The 27,780-nt window shown below is 43.2% G+C and overlaps 2 protein-coding genes across 7 annotated transcripts in view; both read left to right on the top strand.

Annotated features, from left to right (window-relative positions):
• The first annotated feature begins 1,906 nt into the window (after window positions 1-1,906).
• Cdhr4 (cadherin related family member 4) lies at window positions 1,907-9,127 on the top strand. Of its 6 annotated transcripts, none has more exons than XM_047564682.1 (18): window positions 1,907-2,038; window positions 2,358-2,542; window positions 2,664-2,826; window positions 2,902-2,993; window positions 3,590-3,700; window positions 4,224-4,327; window positions 4,523-4,659; window positions 4,899-5,082; window positions 5,183-5,336; window positions 5,556-5,649; window positions 5,939-6,142; window positions 6,223-6,362; window positions 6,608-6,758; window positions 6,845-7,065; window positions 7,323-7,465; window positions 7,946-8,002; window positions 8,105-8,192; window positions 8,993-9,127. In XM_047564682.1, exons 1-18 carry the CDS (start codon window positions 1,918-1,920, stop codon window positions 8,996-8,998), a joined length of 2,355 nt encoding a protein of 784 aa, XP_047420638.1. In that variant the 5' UTR covers window positions 1,907-1,917; the 3' UTR covers window positions 8,999-9,127. The 6 variants fall into 6 exon arrangements, 4 of the variants coding, with proteins under 4 accessions (XP_047420638.1, XP_047420639.1, XP_047420640.1 ...); XM_047564683.1 differs by having other exon boundaries at window positions 6,650-6,758; XM_047564684.1 differs by having other exon boundaries at window positions 6,023-6,142.
• A 2,173-nt stretch (window positions 9,128-11,300) lies between these two features.
• Window positions 11,301-27,780, top strand: part of Ip6k1 (inositol hexakisphosphate kinase 1) — a 59,594-nt gene continuing 43,114 nt past the window's right edge. The window contains exon 1 of the mRNA XM_047564336.1: window positions 11,301-11,493. The gene's annotated coding sequence lies outside the window, so the exon portion shown is untranslated. The remainder of the gene's footprint in view (window positions 11,494-27,780) is intronic.

Consider the following 27,780-nt stretch of genomic DNA (forward strand, 5'->3'; position numbering starts at 1 on the left):
GACAGATGACCCTGGAGGAGATGCAGGGTCAGTCACTATATGTATGACTCTGGAGCCGGGAGAGAGATCAGCACTGGGGACTTGAACTGGGAGACAAAGTCAGCTGATATTCATTCTTTCTTTCCTTCCCTTTTCTCCTCCTCCTCTTCTCCTTATCCTCCTTCTCCTTCTCCTTCATTCTGGGGATTGAACCCAGGGCATTTTACCATTAAGTTACATCTACAGTCCTTTTCATTTTTCACTTTGAGACAGGGTCTTATTAAATTCAAGCTGACCTGGAGCTTGCAATCCTCCTGCCTCCTGCCTCAACCTACCAAATAATGGGAATTTCAGGTGTTTGCCACTGTGCGCAGTCTCCAGTGGTCTGGAGAGGTGCACCTGGGTCTGGATGAGACTGGGAACATGAGTGTAGACAGAGATGGTAAGCAGTGAAGACTACCCTGGAACATCTCACTGGATAGAGGTAGAAGAGATGAAACAGAACCAGCAAAAGAGTTGAGGAAGAATAGTTGGGAAGTGGGAGAAACCTGAGAGAGTATGGAGATTTAGGAACCAAAGGGAGCAAACATCAAATTCTGTGGAGAATGTGAGGATGGAGAACAAACTGCTGGCTACAGAGCTCAGTACAGTGGCATGTGCCTATTGTCCCAGTTATTCAAGAAGCTGAGGCAGGAGGAACACTTAAGCCTGAGCAACATAGCAAGACTCTGTCTCAAAACAAAATTCCTGACTTCAATGATGTATAAATCATTGAGGTCCCTGACAAAGGGAATTTTGTGCAGAGAGAAGAAAGTGAGAGGTACAGAACTGAAGATAGCAAGTGAAGAAAACGTAAAAAAATTGACATAGAGGACAGGGCTCATAGCTCAGTGGAGAGCACTTGCCTAGCACATGTGAGGCACTGCATATAACTAAATAAAATAAAGGTCCGTTGACAACTAATTTTTTTTTTAAATTGACATAGAGGGGCTGGGGAGATAGCTCAGTCGGTAGAGTGCTTGCCTTGTAAGCACAAGACCCTGGGTTCAATCCCCAGCACCCCCCCAAAAAAATGACATAGAATATAAATATAGTGAATGGACAAATTTCAAAGATAGAGTTCAGGGGCTGGAATTGTGGTTTAATGGTAGAGTGCTTTCCTGGCATGTGTGAGGCCCTGGGTTCAATACTCAGCACCACATATAAATAAATAAAAGATCCATTGACAACCAAAATAATTTTTCAAAAAAAAAGAGTTCAATAAATGTTAAAATCTGTAGACACTCGTGCAACTGATACCAAGATCAAGATATAGGATACCCTGGCCAGACACAGTGGTGCATGCCTGTAATCCTAGCAACTCGGGAGGCTGAGGAAGGAGGGTTGCAAGTTTGAGGCCAGTCTCAGCAATTTAGTAAGGCCCTAAGCAACTTAGCAAAACTCTGTCTCAAAATAAAAATTTTAAAGGGCTAGGAATACAGCTCAGTGGTAAAGTGCCCCAGGTTCAATCCCTACTACCAAAATTAATTAAAATACAGCACATCCTTAGCCAATCCAATCCAGGAAACTACCTTGTGTCCCCTCCAGTTGATATTCCCATAGGTAAATACTACTTTTCTATCTACCACCAAGATTTGTCTGTTGAATGCAGACAAATTTTGAGAGATTTTGTACACAGACATTCTAATGGTGTGTGGGGGAGTGAGTGGGGTAGATTTGGGTTCAATTTTCCTGGATGCTGTGCTTACTCTGTCTCCGAGAACAGTGTGATCACCATCTGTATCACATCCCCTTAGGGTTGTAATAATGAATGGGGGAATTCACTGGGAAGCAGTGGAAAATGGGAATTTTTCAGAGCTCTAGAAGCCTGCCAGGGATGTACAGCTCAGTCGCCAGGGATGGGTGGGGCTGGAGTCTAGAAGGCCCGCCTGCCCAACTATGTTTGAGCAACTGACCTGGCAACGGGGTGGACCTGACAAACAGCCTCCTTTACTGTCTCTTCAGGCCACCATGGTGCTGCTCAGGTTCCTGATGCTTCTTTTTGCTCTGATTGTCTCTGGTGAGAAGCTGGTGTATGGGGGTACACCAGTTTTCCTTTGGAGTTCTGACCCTTAGATAAGCTACCCTGCAGGGTGGGGGTTGGGGGAAATTCAGAAAGGGTAAGGGTTTGAATTCCCGATCAGCTTTTCTTACCTTTGTTTCCTCAACCAGTTCTCTCTCCCCATCTATGAAATGTCAGATGTGGGGAACAAGGACAGAACTTGGATGTTTGATCTCAAGGTGTTGTCAGGCCCTGCAGCAAAAGGGTGGGACTGTGTTTGCAAGTGTGGTTTCTTGAGCGTGGTTGGCCTCCAGTCTGAATTATCTGCTCCCCACAGACCTCCACAGTCTACCCTGGTTCATAAATGTCTCCGAACGCGAGGGCCCTGGCACCATCCTTCAGTCTTTCTCGTTCAACTGCTCCTCCCACATGCCCACCCTGGAATTGGTCAATGTGCAACCACCTACCACCTTCTTCAACCCACCCAGCCTGACTAGGTGGCAGGGGATCTATGTGGGAAAGGTAGGGTCATAGGTACAACTGGAAACTGGGGACACAAGGCGGACTTGAAATTCCCCAAGCCAGAGGTGGTATAGAAAGACAGAGAGACTAGGCCCCACATATTACTGCCTACCCACCACAGGTGACCTTGAGCAGCTCAGCTCGGCTGGATGCCCTGGCAGTAAACCACTATGAGCTGCAGCTGCGGTACACATGTGGCAACCTTGTGATGGAGGGACCACTCTTTGTGGATGTGCAGCGGGCCTCTGGCCATGTCCAGTGTGTTGGTCAATTTGTTAGCCCAGGTGAGACCAGGGGCAGCAGGCAGGGGTGGGCAGGCATGACCTGAAGAAAACCTCCCTGATCTTCCCTCTGTTCAGGTGGGGAAATCATCCAGGTGCCAGAGACAGTCAAACCTGGGGCCCAGTTATACACGCTGCTGCTCCCAGGCCTAGAAGTCCAGGGAACTCAGGTAAGCCCAGCAAACAGGACAGTGGATGACATCTGTGTGTGTGGTGGGGGATAGGGAATAGAAGTTCACCCCTGCCTGGCCAGCGACAGCCTGCAGAGGGACCCTGCAGTCCACAGCTGAGCCTGTGCATGATGCCTGTTCTTGAAGAAAGCCACCAAAGGTTACCCTTTCCCCAGTGACCATGGTTGTTCCCACAGGGACATCTCAGGGACTGAGCTTTTCTTTCAAGTTCTCCTATGTGTACTGAGTTCTCCATTACAATTTTATAATTTTTTTTTTCTTTTTTGGTACTGGGGATCGAACTCAGGACCTTGTGCTTGTGAGGCAAGCACTCTACCAGCTGAGCAATCTCCCCAGCCCAATTTTATAACTTTTTGTAACCCCCACAAAGAAACATAGTTTTAAAACAAAATAATCGGTTTTAAAGCAGAAAGGATTGAGGATCAGGATCAGAATTCACAGTAGAGGGCAGAGAGCCTAGGCAGAGCATGGAGACCAGATGTGGACATGTGCCTCCTGGGTTGTTGAAGTATATTGAAAGCAGTGTTTGGGGCACTAGAGGCTGGATGGGGCTGCTAGCCTCTCTGTTCTCTCAGATAAACATTATCAGTGCCCAGGATCCTCCATACTTCCCTGGACCTTTCTCCATCAGTGAGCAGGGTTGTCTGCAGGCACCATCTCAGGGTCTCAAAGGCCACGCTCAGAAGGTAAGCATGACTTGGGACCTGGGGATATATATAGATTGGTCATCACCTTCCGAAAATTTGTTGCCTCTCCCTCTCAAACCTGTATATGCTGCCCCTTGTAAACTACCCTCTCACTTTGGCTGGCTTCTGGAGTTTCATAAAGAGAAAGAGTACCTCTAACAGAAAAGAGTATTTAGGGCAATCACACTTAAAGAGAAAGTTCTGGGTTAAGTGTCCAATAAGGATGTTAGAGAAGTTCCTTCTTTAAAACTTCCACCTCTTAATAATTGACTCTTAGCAACTCTAATCCAATAATTCACATTGTAAATGACTCAGATATCACTTTCTTGAGTTGTTTGCAACCTAACAGAAGAATTTATGTCCCAAAGGTGTAGGACTCAAAGTAATACTTATTAGCAGAGTGACTGATTATAAAGAAGAATAGATGTTGGCATTCCTTATGGAGGTCTTGAGGGGAGGCCTGAACAAAGACATAGAGGTGTACATACACTGAGGTTCCCTTCCTATCCTGTACGTTCTGTAGATCTTTCGGCTGCAGATCTCAGTGTTTTTTGGACAAGGCCAAAGCTGCCAAGGGATGCTGATGGTGAAGGTTTTGCCTGTTCCCTCCAGCCAGGTCTCTTTCCTGTAAGGCTCTCCTAAACCAGGGGAACAATGGGGGAAGCTGATCTAGCACCAGGAAATCAGGAGTCCTGGTAGGGTGCAGGGTTGCTGGAACATTGTAGCTCTGTTAGGAGGGAAACTCCAGGGAAGGAGGACACCACCCTCCTAGCACCAGGTGAGAAGGAGCAGGCAGAAGACAGTGCTTCACTTTTGGTCCAGACAGAAGACCCAGAGTATCACCATTCCTGAGGACAAAGTTCCTGGAAGCAAGGTGGTTCAAGTCCAGGCTAGGGGCTTCGACTTACGCTATGAAATCTTCTCTCCAATGCCCAGCCCACTCTACTCCATTGGAAGCGGTGAGGGGCGAGATGGGGGGGGTGTACATGAATGCCTCTGTAGCTGATTCAAAGGTGAGCCCCTATGTGACCTTATCCACCTGAGAAAAGAGTCAGAGCCAAGGCTGTGAGTGGGGCAAGGTCGGGTTGGGGTCTTAACCCTGGAGTAGGAGGCAGGAGGAGTACCAGCCGCTTCCAAGGGTGAGGCTGTTAGGGGGTGGGAGGCGAGCTCTGTTTTTCTGCTCTCCCACTGCTCCCAGCGGATGGGGTGGTCCGAACCACCGTGCCCCTAGAATTGGCTCACGCCCGAGGTGCAGCAGTCACGAAGCTGCAAGTGAAGGCCTTCGAGCGGCTTCGGCCATGGGCCAGTGCGGAGCTGGATCTCACTGTGAACGTGCTCTCTGTCAATCGCTGGCCCCCACACTGCATTCCAGCTCTTCTGGTGTGAGTACACAGGAGCCTTGCCTGACTGCAGGGTTAAGACTAATATTTGTGGCTCATAACTCAGCCAGACTCCCGCCTTGCTGTGGTCCTCCACTCCCAGGACTCAAATCCCAGAGACCTCACCTGTGGGCACCGTGCTGAACACACTCACTTGCACTGACCCAGACTCTACTGGTGCCACCCTGGACTACCAGCTGTGGCTCCACAGCCCTCCTGACCTTGCCAGTCTCTGCCTTCGTGACAGGGTCCTTGAGGTGCCGGGCTCCCACTCCCAGGACCACTTGTAGGATGCTTGGGGCAGGAAGGGGTGGGTGGGCCAAGGCACTGAGACCATGAGGATGGGATTCCATAGTTATTGAGCCAAACTGCTTTTCATTCTGCAAAACAGTGGACCGGGGTGGATGGCCTGACCTGAGGTAGCCCAATATAGCTCATGGTTCTCCCAGGTCTTACTCTCTGACCCCTCTGATCAGGTGAATGCTACGTTGGACTGTGATACTCCTGGGGCCTGCTTCCAGCATGCAGCCTCCATCCTGGTGCTTGATCACGGTCAACCCCAGATGACCAGTGAGTGGCCATACTTAGGCCTGGACTTTCAGGACAGGGTTATTCTGTCTACCATCCCACTCCCAATTCATAGCCATCATTCCTCCCTCAGAATCCAGCAGGGCAGGGTTTCCATTTTAGACTCCTAGGGCGTCTCTCTTACACCTCCAGCAGGGAAGGGCTATTGCCACCTTCTCTCCAACTTTCTTCCTCCTTAGAGCCCCAGAGCAGGGCCATGTCTCCTTCCTCAGACCCCCAAGGCAGGGCTGGGGCACCCAGGCCAGTCCCTTGACTGCCAAATGGTCCCCAGCTGAGGTGCCAGTACTGGTGATGGTGACACCTGTCAATGAGTTCACTCCAGCCTGTGCCCCACACACATTCTGGGTTCGGGAAGATGCAGGGCCCCACACTCTGCTGGGCACTGTGTTGGGCACGGATATGGATTACCCACGCAACAGCATTGAGTACTACACAACTGGTGGACCTTCTATCTTTGCTGTGGACCATCTCAGTGGTATTTACACTCAAGGGGTAGGATGGAGAGGTGGGGTCAGAGTTGACTTTGCAGGCTGAAGCTGTGACCACACCCTCTAGGAGAGATTCATCTCCTGGGGACTTTGGATTATGAGCAGCAGAGGTTGTACAGGCTCATTGTCCTGCTGATTGACCATGGCCAAGACTGGGACCCCACCTACCACCGCTCAGGTTCCTGTACCATTACCATTGAGGTTGAGGTAATTGAATCCCAAGGTCTTGGAAAGACTTGGGGAGGCAAGAGTTGCTCTCTGGTCTTTTGTTTTTCCCCACTGTGTCTTAGTTTCTGCCATTGGTTGGTTGGAGCTGGTAGAACCTCACTGTGGAAAGCATTAGAACCTACTATCTAGGTTCTGACTGTAGTAGGACAAAGCTGAGGTGCTGGTCCCGGGGGGTTTGGGAAATGGTTCAAGCTCACTCCTATAATGTGGTATCTTTTCTGCAGGATGTGAATGACCATCCCCCTGAGTGTGAGCCCCCATTTCAGGAACTTACAATCTATACTACTCTGGGCCATAGTGTGGAGGTGACCAAAGTGTCATGCTGGATCCCCCAGGAGCCACAGCGCCTGACTTTCTCCTACAGCATCATGGGAGGTATGGGTTGAAGGGGCCACTAAGCTGTGGGTGAAGGGTAGGCCACAGCCAGCAATGGTCTCCTTCTCCTGCCATTCTGATTTCAGAAAATAGCAAGAACCAGTTCAGAATGCAAGAGGCCATCCTGGTGCACAATTACTCTTTGTTGGAGCCTCCTTGGCCAGAACAGTCTTGTACCTATGAGCTACTGATCCATGTGGCTGATGCAGGTCCCTTCATCCCCCACCTCAGCACCACAGCCACCATCATTGTGCATCTAGTTCCCTGGAGGGCCAGCACGGTGGCCACCAGCACCCAAAGAACCACAGTGAGGGGGTTCCTTAGGCTCTCGGGGATGAGCGGGGAGGAATTTGAAGGGTGAGGAGGCCCAGTTTTTCAGGTGAAATGATGGGGAAAGGCATTCTGAAGGAAACTGCTAGTGCAAAGAGCCTGGCAAAATAGAAGAGCAAATCTGGGGTGTGGAGAGGTTTGAAAATTAGATGGTCAAAACTTTTTATAGTCTTGTTTTTGGGGGGGTCAAAGCATTTTGGCAGGACAGTAATAAGGCTGTGACTCTCATTTCAGGTACCCTCAGTGATGACATCCCTGCTTGTAACAAACACAGAGACTTTCTGGCACCCGGAACCCTGGTTTGTGGTGGTGCTGACAGCAACTGGTGCCCTTCTGCTCTTGGCTCTAGGATGGCTGGTTAGCAAGCTCCTTCAGAGGTAGGGTTCCTATCCCCATGCTCTCTTCCTCCTCCAGCTCACCTATGAACCCTGGCTGTGGTTCCACCTAAGACTTGAAAAATAATGCAAAAATTGATGGGTATAGAACTGACATTGAGGAGGGCTGATGCTGACCCTCCATAGGTCTTCAGATAGAGTCAGAGAGACACTGGGAGAAAGTGTTCTTTAGGCAGAGCCTCGTCTTAGGATGGGAATGGATGGCTCAGGGCTTGAGGCTCCGAGTCTGTCATGAATGGGGCATTTCCCCCTATTCCTGACCCCTGTTCTCCTCTTGACATCTGCTCTGCTCCTATAGACTGAATTCCTTGTGGGCATAGAACTGAACCCAGAGGAAATAGGGATAGTAAGGAGGGCATCTAATACAGACAATGATCAAATACCAATAGATGAATGGTACTAATTCCTGGTGCCAACAGGCCTGTTGCCGTTACTGCTTGGTTTTTCTTCCTGGCATTTTAGGTTCACCCAGGTACTTAAGGCTCCAAGCAAACCAGCCCAGGCTCTGATGCTAAACAGGTCAGTCCCCTTTCCAGACCTCTGTGCTGGGAGTCCACCTCTTAAACTCAGGTTGGGGCTCAAGGCCTTATCCTATACTTCTGCTCCTTTACTTTGCCCCAGCATCCAGGGGAATGAAGGATCCATTGAGGGATTCATGGATGCACAAAGGATGGAGATGTCCCGGGCACCCAGCAGTGTCATGAATCTGGTATGTCAACTGACTATCCTGAGTAGCGGGCACTGAGGATGTTCTGGGGTATGCCCTGTCCCTGCCAAGCCTAACTCCTTACCCGTGAATGGCTACCCCTGTGGAAGTGTCCACATCAGCATCATCAGGATGGAGGAAACAGGAGGGGCTCCTGGTCCCTCCATCTGCTCCCTGTGGGCAGGGTTCAACTCAGTGCATCTTCTCATTCTTCTCCTCAGTAGCATTTTTTATGATTGAGCACAGGATGCCTCTGGTCCCCCCTTTTTCCAAACCATTCTCTGCCTGGGCTCTTACCCTATGCCAGAATTCCTTTCTTTTCTCACTCTATCTCAGTATTTTTTCCTACCACCAAGTATTCTCCATCTACGTTTTTGCTGAATTGGATCTGCTCTCACCTACACTCACTCTTCAGCCAATCCTTGTCAAACACTGGTGGGGCCAGGAGATGACTCAGATATAGTTAAGTTCCTGCCCACAGGGGGAAGGGAAATGGTGAGGGGAGAGGTTCTAAGATACTCCAGTGTCACAAGTGAATTATGGCAGAGTAATCTGGCACTGGCCATAGGTGAAATGGTGTCCTGTTTTGGAGACTCAAGGTTGCTGCTTATGCATTTGAGTCAGACCTTAGGAAATTTACTGAGAAGGGAGGGAAAGGATAGGTTGGATTCTACTTAGAAGTGGGGGGTTAAAATTAGGGTCACACTGTAGGTCCTGGAATCTATTCCCTTATAATAAGAGGGGGAAGGAAGTTCTGCTGAGACTAGCAGTGCTCTTTCTATCTCCTGATTATCTGAGCTCAGGTATAGGCCGAGATTACCTGTTCAACGTGAGTTCAAGAGCCCAGCGCTGGCTCTGAGGTCAAGCATCTACTTCACTGTGTGGAATTTCTTCGTCACATGATCATGTTCTGTGATTTCAAGTTGATTCAAAAATAAACAAAATTACAAACAGAATAGTCCCAGACTTGTAATCTATATGTGGGAGAAACTCAGATCTGTGCTTCCTTGTTCTTACTTGGAGAAAGTGCTACATTATGGGCATACCCTAGGGAATGGTAATAGGGAATGGTAAAGTTATTTTTCTTTCTTTTCTTTTTCTTTCTTTTTTTTTTTGTTGTTACTGGGGATTGAACCCAGAGGCACTTTACCACTGAGCCACATCCCTGGCCCTTATTTAATTTCTTTATTTTGAAACAGGGGCTCCTGGTCCCTCCACCTGCTCACTAAATTGCTTAGGCTGGCCTTGAATTTACAATTCTCTTGTCTCAGTGTCCTAAGTTGTTGGGATTACAGGTATGTGCCATCACACCCAACAGGTTATCTTTCTTTGAAGAAACATAATCGTGACTGACATTCTATAGTAGTTAGATTCTGTTATTTTTGTCAGTGACTGAGGGGGCCTCCAGTTGTCTTGTCCCCTCAGAAACTGCTTCCTTTTCCTACCAAGAGGAGGACACTGCTGCTTTTTGAGGGGCCCACCAAATTTCAGGGCAGTTTGCCAATAGTGTGTAGCGGTTTTATTGGGAAGGATCTGGAGCTTTTGCACTGGGTTGAGGAGTGGTGCAGACTTCAGAAAACTGTGCATGGCTAGACTGATGGAAGCCCTCTTCTGAGGGTGCTCCCATTTCTTTCTGATTAATGCACCCTCAATGTTTATTCTGATTCCTCTATTCTCAGCTTTCCCTGTGCTCAGCTGAGCTGCTGTACACAGCCAGGTGACAGATAGCAACTTGTAGAAGAACAGGCCTTGCTGAATGTAATGTTGATCCTTTCTCCACACCCAGCTTGCATCAGATGTCTGACTGCCAGCCCTCCAAGAAGACCTACTGTGTAGGTGGAGGCTACCCCTAATTTGTATACCCCTAATTTGTATACCTCTAATTTGGTATCCCTAATTTGTATCAATCTTCCCCTCCCCTGTTAAGTCTGTGGGTCTGAATCCTCTCTGGGCACTGAACAACCTCCCTTTCTGAGTCAGTATGGTATCCAAAGCCCAGGAAGAAGCAGAGTGCTTTCTGTGGGAAAAGTACTCTTAATGGGGCTTCCACCAAAATGAGTTTTAAGAGCAGGCCTCAGGACCAGCAACCCGAAAGTGGCTATCAGTGGATTTTACTTAAGACAGCTCTAAGGGTTCATTAAATTTTCATTTCTGAGAACCTCGATTTTATCCTCATTTTACAGATAGGGCAACCAAGGCACAGAGAGGTTAAGGCTCAAAAGTCAAACTTAGCTAGTTCAGATATTTGGGTGTGCAACCGGATCATGGGACTGCATTTAGTGTCCTGACTCTGAAGCCAAGCCCAGGGTTCGGTGATCTACATGGAGAAAAAGGAATGATCATTTTTATGGGATTTATATACTGCCTTGGAGGCATGTCATGATAGTCTAGGGCAAAAATGCTGTCATAGGAACTTAAGATATTCCAGGGTACAGAAGATATGCTGTGTGCCAGGGCTTGTGGGATTTAACATCAGGCAGACCAAGTATGGGAAACGGGCCAGGGGCTGTTTGGGCAGCACAAGACTACATGCACCTCAGGATCAGCGAGGAACAAACGGGGAAGCCGCTGAGCTCTTTATATTCTGGAGACAGTAGGAAAAGGCGCTAGACCCAACGTGTGCCTCCACTTCCAGAGGTGGCGTGACCTTGACCCGGCTTCCCTTCTGCGCCTCAGTTTCCTCACCAGAGAACCTGTGTCAACGCACCCCCCCCACACACTTCAGGGTGGGTGACAAATAAAGCAAGTAGCACACCGCTGACATTTCCTAAGTGTGCGCGCGAGTGTGAGAAAATATGGTCGGCTCGGCATGAGGGGGCTACGAACGCAGGGAAGCCAAGGGCGCTCTGGCCCCAGAGTCGCCAGCAAATGCTCAGCCTACAGCAGCTCTGAGAACGGCGCGCATGCGCCTACCCGTGCCGTCATAGTCACGTGCCTCAGGCGTTCTGCACCGGGCGTGCGAGACAGGGCTCTGACTGACTGGCCAGCCGACCGGTCAGCGGGAAGTACTCCTCCGGGTGTAGGGCGAAGAGGCTGTTGATTGGGGATAGCCTCAGTTGAGGGCGGGTTCTTCGCTGTCTTGGTTACTATGACGCCCGGTCCCCGCCCCCTCGGCTGGCCGCCATCTTGTTGTTGATCCGTACCCAGTGGGCTGCGCCGGGAGGTGGACCGAGCGGCCGCTGCGGGGCCGCTGCTGCGGGGCTCAGCCGCCTGTGCTGCCTGCCAGGGGCGGGCCGAAACCTGGAGGCCCGGGGGGCCCAGCTCCCGTGGGGAGCCTTGGGCGCCCGCTGTCCGGGCCGGGCCGGTAAGTGACAGGAGCCGGGTCAAAAGACCCGCCTGATGCCCACGGGTAGGGTGGCGGTGGGCTCGGGATTGAAGTGGGTGCTGTGGGGTCCGGACTTAGGCCAAGCATCGCTGCAACATATTTCCAGTGTCCTTACTGGCAGCCTGTCGAGCCTTGCAGATGCTGGTGCTGAGGCTAGGAAGACAGCCGGGATGGTGATCCAAGAGCCCGGTGCCCTAGGGCGGGCGGGTCGACTGGCTGGCGGGGTATTTGAGAAACAAGCTTTTCTGACCCAAGCGTAGACTTCGCAGACCCAGAGCTCTGAAACGTATCCAATGCTAATCTGGTGCTCTCCGGGGCGTTGTGTTGCTCCCGAGTGGGCGATACACGTACTTCTCTCCTAGGTATCACTTTTGCAAGTGATTTTCAGGCCTTTTGAGACTAAGACTAGACGAAACAGGGCAAAGCCCCCGCGAGCATGGCAGCCTAGTGTCACGGCCCTGTGTGTCTGTCAGGGCGAAGACCCTCTGCCTGGCTTCTTTTCCTTACTCTTTCAGAACATCACGTGTTTTTTGGTGCTCACTGTTTGCTTCCTCTTGAAGGGTCTGGTTAAATGTCCATCATTTATTTGAGACATAATTTCCTTGCAGCTTAAGCACCACTTTTTGGAGTGTGTGTTTTAGGAGAAAGATTATTATGGTGATGACTTAATATCTCCTAAAGAGAGATTCCATTAGTTTGATTTGGAGACAAAGGAAATTTGAGAGTGTGTTAGAATTGGAAAAAGAAATGAAACTTGTTTTTGTTGTTGTGGATGGTCTTGATCTGCCAAATTAGCTTTTATCAGTTGATGAAAACAGACTGTCAGGTCTTTTTCCTGGGAGGGAGAGAATGTTGGAAATTCTGGGCAGAGTATGCAGGTCTAGAAAGAGTTCTATGGACCCTTGGCTTCCTTACACAGTCACCGTGTGTAGTCATACAAAGCCCAAGTAACAATACTTTGTGCACTCCTCTTAGTATAGTGTCACTTCAGAATATTTAATTTTGAGAGAAACCAGCTCCTTGGTCAAGAGATCCTTTTGGAAAGTAGATGCTGAAACCAAAGGAGGCAGGCAACTTGTTGCTGTTCTGATACTATAATTGTGAGGAAACCGAGAAATTGGTAGTCTTTATGTATTTTAATGTCCTCCCTTAGGGCAGTTTTTTTAATCTTTAATGAGATTTTAATGAGTTTTGACCTTAGTAAGATCAGTTCCTTGGGCAGTTCTTGGAAAGAAAGGAAGGATATAATAACTTTATTTTTATGTGGTACTGAGGATCGAATCTAGGGCCTTACGCATGCTAGGCAAGCCCTCTACCACTGAACCACAACCCCAGCCCAGGAAGGATATAATAAAACATTGGAAGTGGCTCAGAACTGACCCAAGCTAAGCCTCCTTCCCCATCCCACTCCCATTAATGATCTTTTAGAAAGAAAGGCAATCACAGGGTTAAATTCCTGCAGTTTATGTTAAAATAACCGTAACTCTAAATGAGGATTCCTATCCTGTTTTGGATATTTGACCTCTTTGAGATATGAAAAGAAACTCTATCCTTAGTCAAGTTCTTAGCACTGACTTTTACATACAACTTTAGGGCAACCAAGGGCCATTAAAGTACATCCTTGTTGTTTAATGCTGTGTTAGAGCTGTCCCAAGGAAATCAGAATATCCAAGAACTTATTTATTTATTTATTTATTTTTGCGGTGCTGGGGATTGAACCCAGGGCCTTGTGCTTGCAAGGCAAGCATTCTGCCAACTGAGCTATATCCCCAGCCCAGAACTTTGTTTTTGTTTAATGCTTTTACTATTTCATGAATATGAGTAGTGTATGATACTTGATTCAGAATGGTTACCCAGAAGTAGCAAATGGCAGTACTTCTGTGCTGGGCATATTTCAAATGGTGAGACAGTTGTTATAATAGCAGGCCCTTAATTTCTTTGTCTATGCATAATTTACCAGTAAGCTTCAGCACTTTAAAAAGGATAACAGATACAATTCAGACTGTGGAGATCCTACACTGAAGTTAGGAACTTTGGCAGACTGCAGGAATGAGATCTGATGTCCTAATGTGGCATTCAACAAAGCACTACTATCCAGCTAGCCCCAACCCATCATCCATACTTTATCCTAATTCCCACTAACCAAATAATGTGCTTAATAATCCATACATATTATTGATCTAGGTTATTCCTCTTTCCAGCTGAATGCATGACTTTTGACCCTGTTTGGGACACCCTGTTTCTTCACCTTAGTCTTATCTCTAGAATCCAGTTCAGGTCTTACCTATCTTCTTTACAAAACACCCATAAAACATTTCAACCTGTGGAGATGCTGCATTCCCTCTGAACTGTAGTGGCATTACAGTCCTTAAATAACAAAACAGTACTTGTTCTTCTAAGAAATTTTTGTTTGACTAGCTGGGTGTGGTGGTGCATGCCTGTAATCCCAGAGAAACATGTGGCCGAAGCAGGAGGATCACAAGTTTGAACCCAGCCTCTGCAATTTAGACCCTGTCTTAAAATAAAAAAATAAAAAGAACTGGGAATGAGACTCAGTGGTAAAACACTCCTGGGTTCAATCCCCAGGACAAAAAAAAAAAAAAAGAAAAGAATTTTTTGACTGGGGTGGTATACACCTATAATTCCAGCTACTTGGGAGGCCAGGGCAGGAGGATCACAAATTCAAGACTACCCTTGGCAATTTAGCGAGATCTTCTTTCTAAATAAAAAATGAAAAGAGCTGAGAATGTAGCTCATTGATAGAGTGCTTCCTGGGTTCAATGTCTAGTACAGCAAAAAAAAAAAAAGTTTCTTCTGGTAGAATCTAACTCCTTTCTGGTAGGGATTATATTTTATACCTTTTTATGTCTTTTTTTTTTCTTTTGCACCTGCCTGTAGTACATGAGAACTAAATGTTTATAAAGATGTACTAAATTTTTCTGAGTTGGAAACACCCTCTGTAATTAAACAAGGAAATGGATGGGAGTGGAAAAGTAGAGATTGGGATTGGTGATCAGGGGTTCTGGTCTCCTACATTTCCTGAGATGCTTGCATATGTTGACTCTAGTACCTTATAAGGGCAGGCCCATTCTCAGTGCTGCAGAACAGAGGCAGACCTTATTAAAAGGGCAGAAATAAGACCTGAAAACTGAAAATCCAAATCTCAAAGGGGCTCTGTGGTCTGCCTCTTTTCCTGGTTAAACTGCTGGTTTTAACTCTTGGAAAACATTAGGTGAGCGTGACACCTGTTGCTAATATTTTTAGATCTTCTTTTTGGTTGGGTCTTGGGCTACTGTAAATGGAATTATTTGTTCCCCTAACACCATAAAGAGCTATGATGGACAGAGATGGGAAAAGTTTGCACTATGCAGTCTATCTCTGGCTTGGGGCACTGAATCTGTGATTTTGCACTGATTTCTTCCCCCTACTACTTGGGATTGAGCCCAGGGCCTCACACATATTGGGCAAGTGCTCTACCACTGAGCTACATCTCCAGCTCTTTTTAAACTTTATTTTGAAAGAGGGCCTTACTAAATTACTGGCCTGGAATTTGTGATCTTATCTCAGTCTCTTGAGAGACTGGGATTGCAGATATGTGCCATTGTGTCTGGCTTACACTGATTTTAAGTACAGATTTTCATTTCTCTTCTGTAGTAGGATTTGCACAGTGGGTTCTGGGTGTGAAAAACCTAAGACTTCTTGATTGTTTTATGAAAGATGATAGATGAAAATTCTCGAGTTTGTTGTATGTTTGAAGTTGTATTTATGTAGGAGGCATTATAAATAAATTTTTAGTGTAAAAGAATAGAATTTATTTGGGAAGAAAAGAGACTGGACTCCCACAGTGCGAGAGGATAACCCATAAATGAGTTTTGATGGTGGCACATATTCACTTCAGTGCTGGATCTCCATTAGTGAGTGTGTTTTGTTAAGTGTTTAAAAAATCTGGGGGCTGGGGAGATAGCTCAGTCAGTAGAGTGCTTGCCTTGTAAGCACAAGGTCCTGGGTTCGATCCCCAGCACCCAAAAAAAAAAAAAAAAAAAAAAAAAAATCTGCTTCTGATCTCTTCTGTAAAAGCTTTATTTGTGGATTTAGCTCATTTATTCCTATCTCTGGGGTGGGCTAGGGGAATAGGTCTAGGACTAGACTCTTCAAGTGTAAAATTTGATGTTAGAGCACCTTTTAATCTGTAAAAATCTGGGTGTATTATGATTGAACAGTGATTAAACAACTTACTCTGTAATAAAAGAAGCTGGATAATGACAATTGTCAATGGGAATGTGGAGAAATTGGAGCCCTCATACACTGCTAGTGGGAATGTAAAACGGTGCAGCCACTTTGGAAAACAGTTTGGCAGTTCTTTAAATGGTTAAACATAGAGTTACCATTTGACCCGTCAATCCTTCTAGGTTTCTTCCCAAGAGAAATTAAAACCTGTGCATACAAAACCTTGTACATGAATGTTTATAGCAACATTATTCATAATAGCAAAAAAGAGGAAAGCACCCAAAAATGTCCATTAATGTATGAAGAGATAAGTAAAATGTGATATATATATATGCAATTAAATGTTTTTCTGCAATAAAAAGGAATGAAGTATTGAAATAATGATACAATTTGGATAAACCTCATAAACATGCTAAGAAGCCAGACAAAAATGTTTATATTTATATAATTCTAATTATATGAAATATCTAGAATAGGTAATTCTGTAAGGTTAGAAAATAGATTGAATAGTGGTTGCTTATTAGGTTTTGGAGGTGATTAGGGGGTATAGGGAAGTGATAACTAAAGGGCATGGGCTTTCTTTTGGAGATCATGAAAATGTTCTAAAATTGTGATTTTTGCATACATCTGTAAACATACTAAAAGCCATTGAATTGTACACTTTAATGGGTAAATTGATGTGTGAGTTTTAATAAAACTGAATATATATATTCACTAGTAAAACAAGAATAAGTATGAGTAAGTGAGAAGTAAAATGAAGGATTATCTGTAATTTCAGTGTTGGTGTTTTTGTTTGTAACCAAATTTCTTTTCATGACTTAACATTTTTTTAAAAAATCTTTTTTATAACTTTGTTTCATTTGTTTGTTATCATATTTTTCCTGTGGTGCTGACAATAGAACCTAGTGCCTCACATGTGCTGGGCAAGCTCTCTACCACTGAACTACAACCCCAGCCCCATATGTCATAACTTTAAAAAAATTTTTTTATACATTCTAATTTGTACACCCCCGCCCCCCGCCTCGCCCCAGGGCCAGGGATTGAACCCAGGGGCTTGTGTGTGCTGGGCAAGTGCTCTACTACTAAAGGACATGTATAGCACTTACCTTATTTAGAGACAGGGTCTTGCTAAATTACCCAGGCTGCCATAGCCCCCTAACTATCTGGGATTATAGGTGTATGCCACTGCGCCTGGCTTGGATTTGTACCTTTTTTACAGTCAGAAATATATTGTAAACAGCTGTGTTGGTAAAAGATGGCATTTGCCTCAGAGGCCAGTTGGTAGTGAACATTTGAAGGGTAGTAGGGAGTTATGGGGAGCAAGGTGAACTAGCAAGTACATGTTCTGTCGAAAGGATCAGTGAACTTGTGGTTTCCTTTTTTAAATTTTTTTTTAGTTGTAGATGGACACAATACCTTTATTTTTTATTTATTTATTTATTTTTAAGTTGTCAGTGGATCTTTTATTTATTTATATGCGGTGCTGAGAATTGAACCCAGAGCCTGGCATATGCAAGGCCCTGGGTTCAATCCTCAGCACCCCATATAAATAAATACCCATTGACAACTAAAAAAATTTATTAAAAAAAGACACATAAAAAACCAACCTGATGGCTGGGGCTCTAGCTTAGTGTTAAAGCATTTTCCTAGCATGTGTGAGACACTGGGCTCAATCCTTAGCACCACAAAAAGGCATTCTGTTCATCTACAACTAACAAACAAACAAAACCAAAACACCCCACCATCTACAGACCAGAAATGTCCCACTGATGTCTGTTTCTTTTTTCTTTTGTTTTTAATTTTAAATTTTGGTATTGGGGATTGTCACTGGGTTATATTCCCCAGAGCTCGCTCACTCGTGTGCTCGCTCGCGCGCGCGCGCGCTCGCTCGCGCGCGCGCTCTCTCTCTCTCTCTCTCTCTCTCTCTCTCTCTCTCTCTCTCTCTCTCTCTCTCTCTTTTTAACCAGGGATTGAATCCAGGGGCACAACCCCAGCCCTTTTTGTATTTTATTTAGAGATAGGATCTCTCTGAGTTGCTTAGGGCCTTGATAAGTTGATGTGACTGACTTTGAACTTGTGATCTTCCTACCTCATCCTCCTGAGCTGCTGAGATTACAGGCATGTGCCACCATGCCCAGCTATCCCCAGCTTTTTTTTTTTTTTTTTTTTTTTTTTTTTTTTTTTTTTAATTTTGGTACAGGATCTTCTAAGTTGCAGAGGCTGACCTCAAACTTGTGATCCTCTGCTTTAGTCTCTCAGGTCGCTGGGATTATAGGTTTGTGCCACTGTGCCCAGCCACTATCATTATTTAAAATAAAAATTTCAACATTATGGAGGCATAATTTCTAGTGTGTTTTCTAGTGTTCATTTCTAGTGTTCTTAGACTTCAGTGAGTTTTGACAGATGTGTATATGTCGGGTTTCCTTGCTCCCCTGTCCAGTCCATTTCATCCTACTTTTCTGGGCAGACAGCCACTGATCTTTCTGCCCTTGTAGATTAAATTTACCTTTTTTTAGAGCTTCATATAAATGCAGTCATAATGTATACATATTAGGTGAAAATTTGGTGTTGCCTGTTCCCAGCTGAGCTCAAACAAGGTGAAACCCTTGTTTTAGCTCTCATGCTGTAAATAAGTGACCTTCTTTTGGTCTGGTCTTGCATCTTGGGGCTTTTTGTTGGTGATTACAGTGCTTAAAATGGCTATTTGGTGTTCTTTAGCACAAGAGAGTTGTGCTGTGTCTTATATTTGTGGTAGGTGAGTTTTATTCCAGCATGAGTTGTAGTACTAATGAATTCAGTAACACCTATTAAATGAGCTGTCCTTATTTATGTATTTGGTACCAAGGATTGAACTCAGGGGCACTTAACTACTAAGCCACATCCCCAGGCCTTTTTTGTATCTTATTTTGAGACAGGGTCTTGCTAAGTTGCTTAGGGCCTTGCTGAGTTGCTGAATCTGGCTTTGAATTTGGAATCCTCCTGCCTCAGCCTCCCCAGCCTGTGAGATCATAGGTATGCTCCGCTGCACCTGGCAAATAAGCAGTCTTTAAATGGAAACATACATAAAACGTTATACATTATTGGTTGATGAAAATGTTGTGACCAGGAACCAGGCCTGATTGGCACATGCCCATATTCCCAGGCTGAGGTAGGAGGATTGCAAATTTAAGGCCAGCCTGGGCAACTTTGGGAGACCCTGTCTCAAAACAAAAAGTAAAAAGGACTGGGAATATAGGGCCTCTGGATTCAGTCCCCCATACTGCGGGGTGAGGGTGTAGTGTGATCAGTGACTTGCGGGAACTTAACCATTTATTTCTTTTTGGTGCAGTAGCTCAGTATTGGATAACTCAGTGTACTTAGTGCTTTATAGAACATAATTACCATCAATAAGGAGAATTGACTGTGAATAGTCTTTTGTGTCAAAGAACCCTTAGTTAAGTGTTATGGATTTTAATTTCTGGGAGGTGCAGGTAATGCTTTTCTTGATGGCTAGTCCTTTTAAATGCCCAGTTTTATTAAAGGTCGTTTCCACAGGTTGTCTATGATAGCCTGGAAGATTTCATTCTATTTCACCATTGACTTCTTGGACCAGTATTCAGTGACTAGTTTCTTTATATAGTTAAGAACTTGGTTATCAGAATCCTCTCTTAAAGCTTCCCACATCTCTTAAGGAATTAGGAATTAAATAGATTCTTCCTTTTTTTTTTTTTTTTTTTTTTGGTCCTGAGACTTGAACTTGGGTGCACTTTACCACTGAACTAGCTACATCCCCAGCCCTTTTTAATTTTTATTTTGAGACAGGGTCTGGCTAAGTTGCTGAGGCTGGCCTTGATCTTGTGATATCCTGTCCCAGCCTCCTGAGTGTGTGCCACCTTGTCTGTTTTTTTTTTTTTTTTTTTTTTTTTTGCGGTGCTGGGGATTGAACCCAGGGCATTGTGCTTAAAAGGCAAAATTGATTCTTACGCAGCTGATGAGATGAAAATTTTTGGAGACGGTGGGATGGGAATTTAAGAGGAATGAAACTTTCACATAGGAGTTGGTTGAAGTAAGAAATTTATTCTTTTAAAACTATTTCTGTGGAGGATGTTTTATTAAAGATTTTAAATGTCTATATTTTACTTCTAGTTCACTTTTTTAAAAAATAGTTTTTTGGAAAAAAACTGGCATGTAATATTCCTTTCTTTTGATGGGATCTTTTTTTTCCTGGTCTGCATGTTTTTTCTTTTGAATAATTAAGTCAGAAGGAATTTCCATTCTAACAACCCTATAAGACAAGTACATAAAAGGTTATATATTGTGTGTATGTGGGACACTGATTTTACATTTGAAGGGTTGGGGATGTGGCTCAATGGTAGGGCATATCAGTGCTCAGCACCTATGCTTTGTCATGATAGAGTTCTGTCTTACAGTATTAGTTTAAGCACTGTTTTTTTTTTTTTTCCTTCCATCAAATGATTAGTTTGTCCTGTCAAGTTTTTGTTTTCTTTTAAAATAACTTGTTGAAATACAAAAGTACAAAGCACCCTACATTTGGTGATTTATTTTTAACACATGTATATACTTGTATAATGACCACCCAGATAGAAAGAAAAGTTAAAGAATTTTTTAAATAGGTTTTATTTTTTAGAGCAATTTTAGGCTCATAGCAAATTTTAATGGAAAGTTCAGAATTCCTGTGTGCTTTCTTGTCCCCACACAAGATGTACTAGATTTGTTACTATCGCGAATCTACATTGTCAGGTTATTATCACCCAAAGTCAATAGTTTATGTTAGGATTCACTTTTACTGTACATTCTGTGACTTTTGACTAGTGTTCAAAGACATGTTATCCATCTTTATAGTATCATAGAGAATATTTTCATTACCCTAAAAATCCTCTGTCTTCCACCTGTGCATTGGTCTCTCCTCCTAACCCCTGGCAACCACTGTTTTTTTCCTTTTTCTTTCTTTTTTCTTTTTTAAACTGTGGAGATAGTTTTGTTTTTTCCAGAATGTCATGTAGTTGAAATTATACAGTATGTTGCCTTTTTAGAATTGACTCCTTTACTTAGAAATATGCATTTAAGGTTATTCCATGTCTTTTTGTGGCTTAATAGCTCATTTCTTTTTTAGCACTAATATTCCATTGTCTGTGTGCCACAGTTTATCCATTTATCAATTGAAAGATATCTTGGTTGATTCCAACTTTTGGCACTTGAGAATAAAGTTGTTATAAACATTCATGAAATTAATTTTTTATACAAAATAGATCTTCATGTTTGTGTTTTCCTTAAAGTGAAAAGGTCTTTATTATTTTTGTATTAAAGGAAAGCTCTTCCCTTTTCTCATTCATTCATTTTTGTGGTACAGGGGACTTAATCCAGGGGTGCTCTACCACTGAACAAAACCCTTTTTAATTTTTATTTTGACTTAGGGTCTCATTAAGGTGCCAAGACTGGCCTTGAACTTGCCTGCCTCAGCCTCAGGATTGTTGGGATTACAGGTGTGTGCTTGAGGCCAGCCTGTGTAATTTAGCAAGACCCTGTCTAAAGAACAAATTCTTCTTAACTTTGTACTTGTCTTGAATTTAGATGGATGTTTAGATTCAGAACCTATTATAAGGTGGGCCCGTATATCTGTCTCCTTTTTCAGCTTTAGCCTTCATCTGCTTATCTTCTGTGTGCTTATTTTTTTTTTTTTTTTTCTTTTTTGTGGTGGTTGGACTTCAAGCATGCTAAGCAAGTTCTTTAATACGGATATACTACCAGCCATTTTTTCATCTATTAAACGTAGGCAACTTTTTCTTTTAAACAACTTTGTGCCCTAGGTGATACCTGGGAAATTGGGCTATGGATAGGTAATGGTTTTTCCTGGGAAAATGTAATCTGTAATCTATGCTGTTGAGCAAACTTTATTACTGTCTTGTGGCCCTTATGGAAAATACTGGCCAGGGCTAGGGATACAGCTGAGTTGCTGGAGAGCTTACCTCACAAAAAAGAAATACTGGCCCATGTCAACTGTTGAGGAGCTTATGTTTGGAGCTGTTGATAAACTTTTTGTGTGTGTGTGGTGCTGAGGATGGAACCCTGGGGCCTCATGCATGCTAGGCAAGCTCTCTACCACTGAGCTGTACCCACATCCCTAAAACTTCTTGATGTTAAAACCCTAAGAATCTGAGGGTTAATATGAACATACCAGTAAAGTATCATAAATTCCTTTTAGGTAAAAGCACTGAGAGGTGATAAAAATAAATCAAAACCATCTCTTCTTTAGGAGTTTTATTTGTTCAAGTATTAGAATGCAGGGTACAGTATTATACCTGTAATTCCTGCTACTTGGGAGGCTGAGGCAGGAGGATCACAAGTTCCAGGCCAGCCTGGGCAATGTAGCAAGACCCTGTCTCAAAATAAAAAATAAAAAGAACTGAAAATTTATCTCAGTGGTAGAGTATCCCTGGGTTCAATCCCCACTACCGAAAAAAAAAATAAAGGGGGGGGTCATAACCTTTAAACAGAACAGGTAAGTCTTTTAGTTGTTTTTCAACCCAAAATTAAGATAAAATCCTTCATTACAAAAATGTTTGACTAATTGGTTCTGCAACTATTGATTTGACTAATAAATCATGAAAATCAGCCAGGGAGTTTGGGGAGATAGCTCAGTTGGTAGGGTGTTTGCCTTGCAAGCACAAGGCCCTATGTTCAAGTCCAAAAAAAAAAAAAAGAAAATCAGCCAGAGGACTTTGCTTCTCCTCTCTGCTAATTTAGAGCCCTTTGGTAGTGGCCTTTGGTGTACCCTTTTGTCCTTGTAGCCAATCTGATTGCTTTGTCCATTGAAGACTGTGTGAGTGACCCTGGTGCACTGCAGTCTTACTTTGCTGTACTTTTTCCCCATGTCAGTAATTTGTTTTATTTATCATTATTTCAGCTTTTCCTTTTAAAAAACTGAATTTCTATCTTAAATGTCAGTGTAGCCCACAGAGACCCAGTTTTGGGGAAGGGGATAAACCCTCTCTTTTGTGTTATAAGTTAGTTTTATAATGTAAATAACTATTGCTGGATGTAGATATTGTGGTTTTTCCCTCATTGCCTAAAGAAACCAATCTCTCTCTCCTCTCTCTTTCTTGGAATGGAAATTGAACCTAGGGGCAGTCTACACTAATCTACATTCCTATCACTCTTTTCTTTTTTTTTTTTTTAATTTTTAAATTTTAATTTATATTTTTTTAGTTGTTGATGGACCTTTATTTTATTCATTTATTTATATGTGGTGCTGAGTTGAACCTACTGCCTTATGCATGTGAGGCAAGTGCTCTACTTCAGCCCCCCCACCCCTCTTTCCTTCCTTCCTTCCTTCCTTCCTTCCTTCCTTCCTTCCTTCCTTCCTTCCTTCCTTCTTTCCTTCCTTCCCTTCCTTCCCTTCCTTCCTTCTTTTTTGGGACAGGGTCTAGCTAAGTTGCTGAGTTTGGCCTTGAATTTGAGATCCTCCTGCCTCAGCCTCCCAAGTTGCCAGGATTGCAGCATGCTCCACCATACCCAGCTCACATTCAGTTTTTAGATAATGATTAAAGCTGCATAGAGTGACTTTTTTTTTTTTTTTGTACCAGGGTTTGGACTCAGTGGTACTTAGCCAGAGAGCCACATCCCCAGCCCTTTTTTATATTTTATTTAGAGACAGGGTCTCACTGAGTTGCTTTAGGACCTTGCTAAATTGCTGAGGCTGGCTTTAATCCTCCTGCCTCAGCCTCCCAAACCTCTGGGATTACAAATGTGTGGCACTGTGCCCGGCGTGAATTCTTTTTTTTTATAGTCTTTTTTTGGTGAATTTTAATATGATACATGAATAATTTGATGACTTTACAGTTGCTATTTGGACAAAAATTTGGTCTGGTCGTATATTCAGAAACCTGTTTATAAAGACTCATACTCAATTGGAGGATGTTAAGTGGGTTAGGGCCAAGCAGCACACTAGATATTTCAGGTAAGCACAGGATATACATAGGCCATTTTGGTTCAGCTTTTTTTTTCCTCCCCTGAGTAGAGACAATGCAGCAAAAATTGAAGTGAGTTCATTAGCATAGAAAATATAATGAATGTGCTGGGCATGGTGATGTGTACCTGTAATCCCAGTGATTTGGGAAACTGAGGCAGGAGGATTGCAAGTTTGAGTCTTGCCTGGGCAACTTAGCAAGACCTTGTCTCAAGATAATAATTTTTAAAAGACTGGGTCTGTAGCTTAGTGGTAGAGTGCCCCTTGGTTAAATCTCCCATACCATACACACAAAATAAATAAAAATGAAATTGAATTTAAACAAATAAAATTAAATAAAATAAGAACTGAGGGTGTGGCTTGTTAGTAGAGGGTCTCTAGGCTTAATCCCTTGTACCTACCTCCCAATATATATAATGAATGCTAAGGAGTTTCGTTGACCTGATGTGGTGGCACATGCCTGTGGGAGGCAGCTTGGGAGGCTGAGGCAGGAGGATCGTGAGTTCAAAGCCAGTCTCAGAAACTTAGTGAGGCCCTAAGCAACTCAGTGAGTCTCTGTCACTAAATGAAATACCAAAAAAGGCTGGAGATGTGGCTTAGTGGTTAAGTACCTCTGGGTATAATCCTCAGTACCAAAAAAAAAAAAAAATTTTCTTTTGGAAGATAAATATAAAATACGTCATTGTGTTAGATATTTTGTGAGTGCCTTCAAAGAAAGTGCCAACCTTATTTTCAGGAAGTAAATACTATGGTTTTTTTTTTTTTTTTTTGTCATTGTTGTCATTTGTTGTTTTTTGTTTTCCCTCAGTGGGGTTGGATCTGGGATTGAACCTAGCGTGCTCTACCTCTGAGCTACATTCCACAGTCCTGTATTTTTTTTGGCAGAATTAAGCGTGTGCGTGTGTGTATGTGTGTATGTGTGTGTATGTATACAAACTCTAACAAGAGATTAGAAGAATGAAGGAATGTTCAGAAGTAGAACTCTGAAAAATTTAGAAAGATATATAAAGGAGGGACCCCCTGGTCCTTAGGCCTGATACAGAATGCTCAAGGAAGACCCCTCCCCTCCCAGATCTATACCTTGTTCTGGGAGGGCACAGCTTTGTTTAACAAAATGACAGAGAAAGTCATTGTGGTGCCCAGTAGGAAGAACTTGTTGGAAGTTAACCCTCTAGAAATGCCTGGAAATCTACTCTCTCTAGAATGTTGGAGAAAGCCATTTGCAATACTTATGACTGAAAGTATTTTGCCTTAAAACTGCTTGAGTGAGGTGTCAGAGAAAATTGTTGGCCTCTGCATTATGGGAGTCAGACACTGTGCAGTGGTTGCCTACCAGGAGAGTTTACTGAGTGATAGGGGACAGGAGCATGATGAAACAAGGAAGAGAAGCTTCATTTGCATTGGCATCTCTCTCATGTCCTTTGCTGACAAGACTTAATATAAGCTGGCAAGGGAAAAGTATTTGATGATTTCATTCCCATTTTTTTTGTTCAGGGCAATGATGGATTGAGTTTGGAGCTAAGAGGTAATATAGTGGTAACTGATAAATTCTTAGTAGAGTTAAATGGACAACTTAATAATAAAGTAATAAGAATTTTTTCTGATCAGGCTTCTCTGGGTTACTACCACCTTGTTTTAAATTTATTTTCTTTAACATATGGATTGGTTTAAACTGCCATTCTATTCTAGCCAGGGATAACCTATTCTCTGTTTTTTCCTCATCAGAGTTTAGTTTGACCTGTTCTGAAACTTCATATAAGTGAAATCATATTATATGTATTCTTCTGTAAGGCTTCTTTCATACAGTATTCTGCTTTAATTTATCCATGCTATTGTATCAGTTTAATTCTTTTTATTGCTGTATAGCATTTAATTGCATAAACATTCAGTTTGTTTATGTTCTTGTTTATGGAATCTGGGCTGTTTCCAGTGTTTGACATATAAGTTAAACTGTGAACTTTTTTTCTACAAGTTTTTGGTTTTTTTTGGGGGGGGACCATATATGGTCAATTTTTTGGGAGTAAAATTGCAGGGCCGTAGTGTAGGCATATGTCTACTTCTATAAGAAACTTTTAACACCTTTTTCAAAATATTTTATACTCCTACCTAATAACATGAAAGTTGTACCTGTTTCTCATATTCAGCAACATGTCAGTGTCAGTGTTTTTAATTTTAACCAATTTGGTAAAAGCATAGTAGTATGTAATACTACTGGTTTTAACTGAATGCTAATGATAATAAGCACGTTTTCCTGTGCCCTTTTTTTTTTTTTTTTTTTTTTTTTTTTTAAACCACTGCTCACCATCCCCAGCTCTATTTCTTTTTGAGCCTACAGGTGCTTTACCACTGAGCACCATCCCCACCTCTAATTTTTTTTTGAGACAGAGTCTTGCTACCTTACTGAGACTGGCTTTGAACTATCCTCCTGCCTTAGCTTCCTGAGTTGGTAGGATTACAAGTATGCACCACCGTGCCTAGCATCCCCAATCTTTTTAAATTTTTTGAGAAGACCAGGTCTAGTTAAATTGTCTAGCCTAGCCTTGAATTTGTGATCCTACTGCCTCAGGCTCCTGAGTTGCTAGGCATACTGCTGCCTTGCCCAGCCCCTGAATTTATTGGTCATTTGTATTATTTTCCTTTTTGATGTATTTATTCAAATCTTTTGCCTATTTAAAAAGATTTTTTTTTTTTTTAATTACTGTTTTAGAAGATCTTTATATGTTCTGGATACTATTCAGGTGTGTTTTGTAACTATTTTATCTCAGTTCATGGTGGTTTAACTTTATTTTTGTTACATTTTAAAGATCAGATGTTTTCAATTTTGATGAAGTTCGATTTATTAATTTTTTAATGGTTATTGATTTCTGTGTCCTTTCTGAAGAATCCTTGCCTATCTTTAGATCTTGAAGATTTCTAGTAAGTCTTTAAGTCAGATAATACAAATCATCTAAGTTTTTACCTAGAAGTTTTATAATTTTAGCTTTTACATTTAGGTGTCTGATCTACCTTGAATTAGTTTTTGTGTGTTGCATGAGATTGGGGTTGCATCCCCGTGCATATCTAATTGTTCTAGTACCAGCAACATTTGTTGAAAAGACTTGTATATTTGTTATCTGTTGCTGTGTAAACGTTTCTCCCAAACTTAGCAGTTTAAAACAGGAAACATTTATTACTTTTGTTTCTGAGAGTTAGGAATTCAGGACAGCTTAGTGAGTAGTTCTGGCTCACAGTCTTGTGAAGTTGCAGTTAAAATGTCTTCTGGGGGGCTGGGGATATAGCTCAGTTGGTAGAGTGCTTGCCTTGCAAGCACAAGGCCCTGGGTTCAATCCCCAGCACCGCCAAAAAAAAAAAAAAAAAAAAAAAAAAAAAAAAAAAAAAAGTCTTCTGGGGCTGCAGTCATCTGAAGGCTTACTGGGTCTAGAGGATCTGTTTCCAAGATGACTTACTCACATAGCTGTTGACTAGAGGTCTCAGTTCCACACAAGGCTCTTTGGGTATCCTTATGTTATGCAATTTCTCCTGCAGAGCAATGATTCAAGACAGAATAGGGAAGAAGCCATGATGTCTTACAGTTTAACTTCTGCCATATTCTTTTGCTTTTCTTTTCTCTCCCTTTCTCTCCCTTTTCCTCCTTTTCCCCTCCCCCAATCCTTCCTTCCTTCCTTCCTTCCTTCCCTTTCCCTTTCCCTTTCCCTTTCCCTTTCCCCTTCCCTTCCCCTCCCCTCTTGTCCCCTCCCCTTCCTTCCTTCCTTCCTTTCTTCCTTCCTTCCTTCCCTCCGTCCCTCCCTCTTTCCCTCCTTCCCTCCTTCCCTCCTTCCCTCCTTCTCTCCCTTATAGCATCTTTCTGTGTTGTCCACGTTGTCACTGAACACCCTGGGCTTGAGTGATTCTCCTGCTTCTGCGTCCCAAGTATCCAAGAGCAACTGAGATTATAGGCATGTTCTACCATGTCCTGCTGCCATATTCTTTTTTTTTTTTTTAGTTGTAGATGGACACAATACCTCTATTTTTTTATTTTTACATGATGCTGAGGGTTGAACCCAGTGTCTCACAAGTGCTAGGCAAATGTTCTG

Source organism: Sciurus carolinensis, chromosome 9, assembly GCF_902686445.1.
Source record: "Sciurus carolinensis chromosome 9, mSciCar1.2, whole genome shotgun sequence".
In the NCBI taxonomy this organism is placed as follows: Eukaryota; Metazoa; Chordata; class Mammalia; order Rodentia; family Sciuridae; genus Sciurus; species Sciurus carolinensis.

What these genes read in the sequence shown, in the direction of transcription:
- Cdhr4 (XM_047564682.1), top strand. Translation starts at nt 1,918, where the DNA reads ATGTTTGAGCAACTGACCTGGCAACGGGGTGGACCTGACAAACAGCCT. An exon ending in AGGGGATCTATGTGGGAAAG is followed by an intron (nt 2,543 to 2,663) that starts GTAGGGTCATAG and finishes TACCCACCACAG; the next exon opens with GTGACCTTGAGCAGCTCAGC. An exon ending in TCCAGCCAGGTCTCTTTCCT is followed by an intron (nt 4,328 to 4,522) that starts GTAAGGCTCTCC and finishes CTTTTGGTCCAG; the next exon opens with ACAGAAGACCCAGAGTATCA.